At 71.2% G+C, this 2322-nt stretch overlaps 1 protein-coding gene across 1 annotated transcript in view; it reads left to right on the forward strand.

Moving 5' to 3' along the window:
* The window catches only part of JAG2 (jagged 2), a 15311-nt gene that overhangs the window by 9806 nt on the left and 3183 nt on the right, over positions 1–2322 (forward strand). The window contains exons 8-14 of the mRNA XM_023521863.1: positions 170–283; positions 367–413; positions 523–693; positions 1495–1645; positions 1735–1887; positions 1960–2073; positions 2250–2319. Of these exons, the coding sequence (XP_023377631.1) occupies positions 170–283; positions 367–413; positions 523–693; positions 1495–1645; positions 1735–1887; positions 1960–2073; positions 2250–2319 (820 nt within the window). The remainder of the gene's footprint in view (positions 1–169; positions 284–366; positions 414–522; positions 694–1494; positions 1646–1734; positions 1888–1959; positions 2074–2249; positions 2320–2322) is intronic.

Below are 2322 nucleotides of genomic sequence, written 5' to 3' on the forward strand. Positions count from 1 at the left end.
GGTGGGGGCCACCTGCCAGCTGGGTAAGGGCCCCGCGGAGCCTGGGTGAGCATGGTCTGCGTGCTGTGCATGCTGCTGCTGCTGCTGCTGCTGCTGCTCTGGGCTGCGGGCGCCAGGCACGGGGCAGGTGGGGCCTGGGCCCCATCGCTCCCCCTTGTCTCGTTCACAGACGCCAATGAGTGTGAAGGGGAGCCGTGCCTTAATGCTTTTTCTTGCAAAAACCTGATTGGTGGCTATTACTGTGATTGCGTCCCGGGCTGGAAGGGCGTCAACTGCCATATCCGTCAGTATGGGTGGGCAGGCGGCAGGCGGGGGGGGCTGCGGGAGCTTCAGGACCCGCCCGCGACTCACCCCTCTGTCCCCCAGATGTCAACGACTGTCCTGGGCAGTGTCAGCACGGTGGCACGTGCAAGGTAAGGTGTGGCCAGCCCTCTGCCCCTGCCCACCTGTGGGGAGGGCATGGGGCTAGGGCTGCCTGCTGGGGGCCGCGGCAAGAGACCCACCCACCCACCCACCCCGCAGGACCTGGTTCACGGCTACCAGTGCGTCTGCCCGAGGGGCTTCGGGGGCCAGCACTGCGAGCTGCAGCTGGACGAGTGCGCCAGCAGCCCCTGCCATGGCGGCTTCTGCGAGGACCTGGTGGACGGCTTCCGCTGCCACTGCCCACGGGGCTTCTCCGGGCTGCTCTGCGAGGTCGGTGTGCACCGCCGCCCTGCCCCTCACCCTGCTGTCGTCCCGGGGCCACCCGAGTGACCAGGGGGGCTGCAGTGGGGGTGACCCCGAGAGTGTCCCAGACTCGGCCTGAAGCCCAGGTGCCTGGTTGTGCCGAGGGTCGGGGGAGGGGAAGGGGCCCTGTGTGTGGTGACCAGCCTGTCAGGTCAGCCAGCCACCCGGGGGCTCTGTCTACCCAACTCTGACCGCAGAGGAAGTAGCCTCGGCGGAGAGGGGCATGGGGCAGCCTGACAGGGAGCCCTGGGTGGAGGTCGGGCTGCACGTGCTGTGCGTGGGTCTCAGAGAGTGGGGGGTGCACTCGGGGGGCTCACGCCTGCCTTCCTCTGACGGGCCCTGGCTTTTGCAGGCAGGGCGGTGGAGCCGCGGCGGCTCATGGGGTGGGCTCCTGGCCAGCAGGCGTCCTGGGCCCATGGTAGTGGTCCCTGCTGGGCGGTGGTGTGTCTGGGGAGCACCCACGGCCCGGGCTCAGGATGGCCGTGATGTTGGGGAAAAGGCTCAGGAGCGGCCTTCCTGCCGGCAGGAGGGGCGAACGCCGGATGCCGCCCGGGGAGGCAGAGGAAGCGGGCTGCGGGAGGGGCGGCGGCCCCCAGGTGTTTCCGCTCGGCTGACCGGCCCAGACGTCTCGGGCGGGACGTCCTTCGGGCTCTGGCCGCAGAGGCCCCGGTGTCCAGGCTGAGCAGCGCCCGGTCCCCAGGGTTGTCTTGACTGGCTCTTCTCCCAGTCCCTCCGGGCGGGCTGGGCCTCACGGACGCCCCATCGCAGGTGGACACTGACTTCTGCGAGCCGAACCCCTGCCAGCACGGGGCCAGCTGCTACAACCTGGACGGCGACTACTACTGCGCCTGCCCTGACGGCGTGGGCGGCAAGAACTGCTCGGTGCCCCGGGAGCCGTGCCCTGGCGGGGCCTGCGGAGGTGGGTGGCCACTCGGGGCCTGCGGCGGTGGGCGCGTGGGCCGGGCCTGCAGAGGCGGGGGCCGGGCTGACCCCTCCCCGATTCTGCAGTGATCGACGGCTGCGGGTTGCAGGCGGGACCCCGGCCGGGCGGCGGGGCGCCCTCCGGCGTGTGCGGCCCCCACGGACACTGTGTCAGCCAGCCCGGGGGCAACTTCTCCTGTGTGTGTGACAGCGGCTTCACCGGCACCTACTGCCATGAGAGTGAGTGGCCGTGGGCCGGGTGGGGCGGGGCAGGGCCGATCACGGGCCCTGCTCACGTCCGCCCCCCCGCAGACGTGGATGACTGCCTGGGCCAGCCCTGCCACAACGGCGGCACGTGCATCGACGAGGTGGACGCCTTCCGCTGCTTCTGCCCCAGTGGCTGGGAGGGCGAGCTGTGTGACACCAGTGAGTGGCCTCTCCCGCCGTCCCTGTGGCCGCGCCTCTGTGAGCTGGGTGTGCCCCACGCGTGCTGGGGGCGTCCCCCGCGTCCTCAGGCCTGGTCCCGGCCGGCTGCCGGCCTCCTCCCCCGGACCCGCCCCGAGTGCCGATGACCCGCTGCTGACCGGCCTCCTCACCCCCAGATCCCAACGACTGCCTCCCTGACCCCTGCCACAGCCGCGGCCGCTGCTACGACCTGGTCAACGACTTCTACTG

The sequence above is a fragment of the Pteropus vampyrus genome, unplaced genomic scaffold (genome assembly GCF_000151845.1).
Source record: "Pteropus vampyrus isolate Shadow unplaced genomic scaffold, Pvam_2.0 Scaffold320, whole genome shotgun sequence".
NCBI classification, from domain to species: domain Eukaryota; kingdom Metazoa; phylum Chordata; class Mammalia; order Chiroptera; family Pteropodidae; genus Pteropus; species Pteropus vampyrus.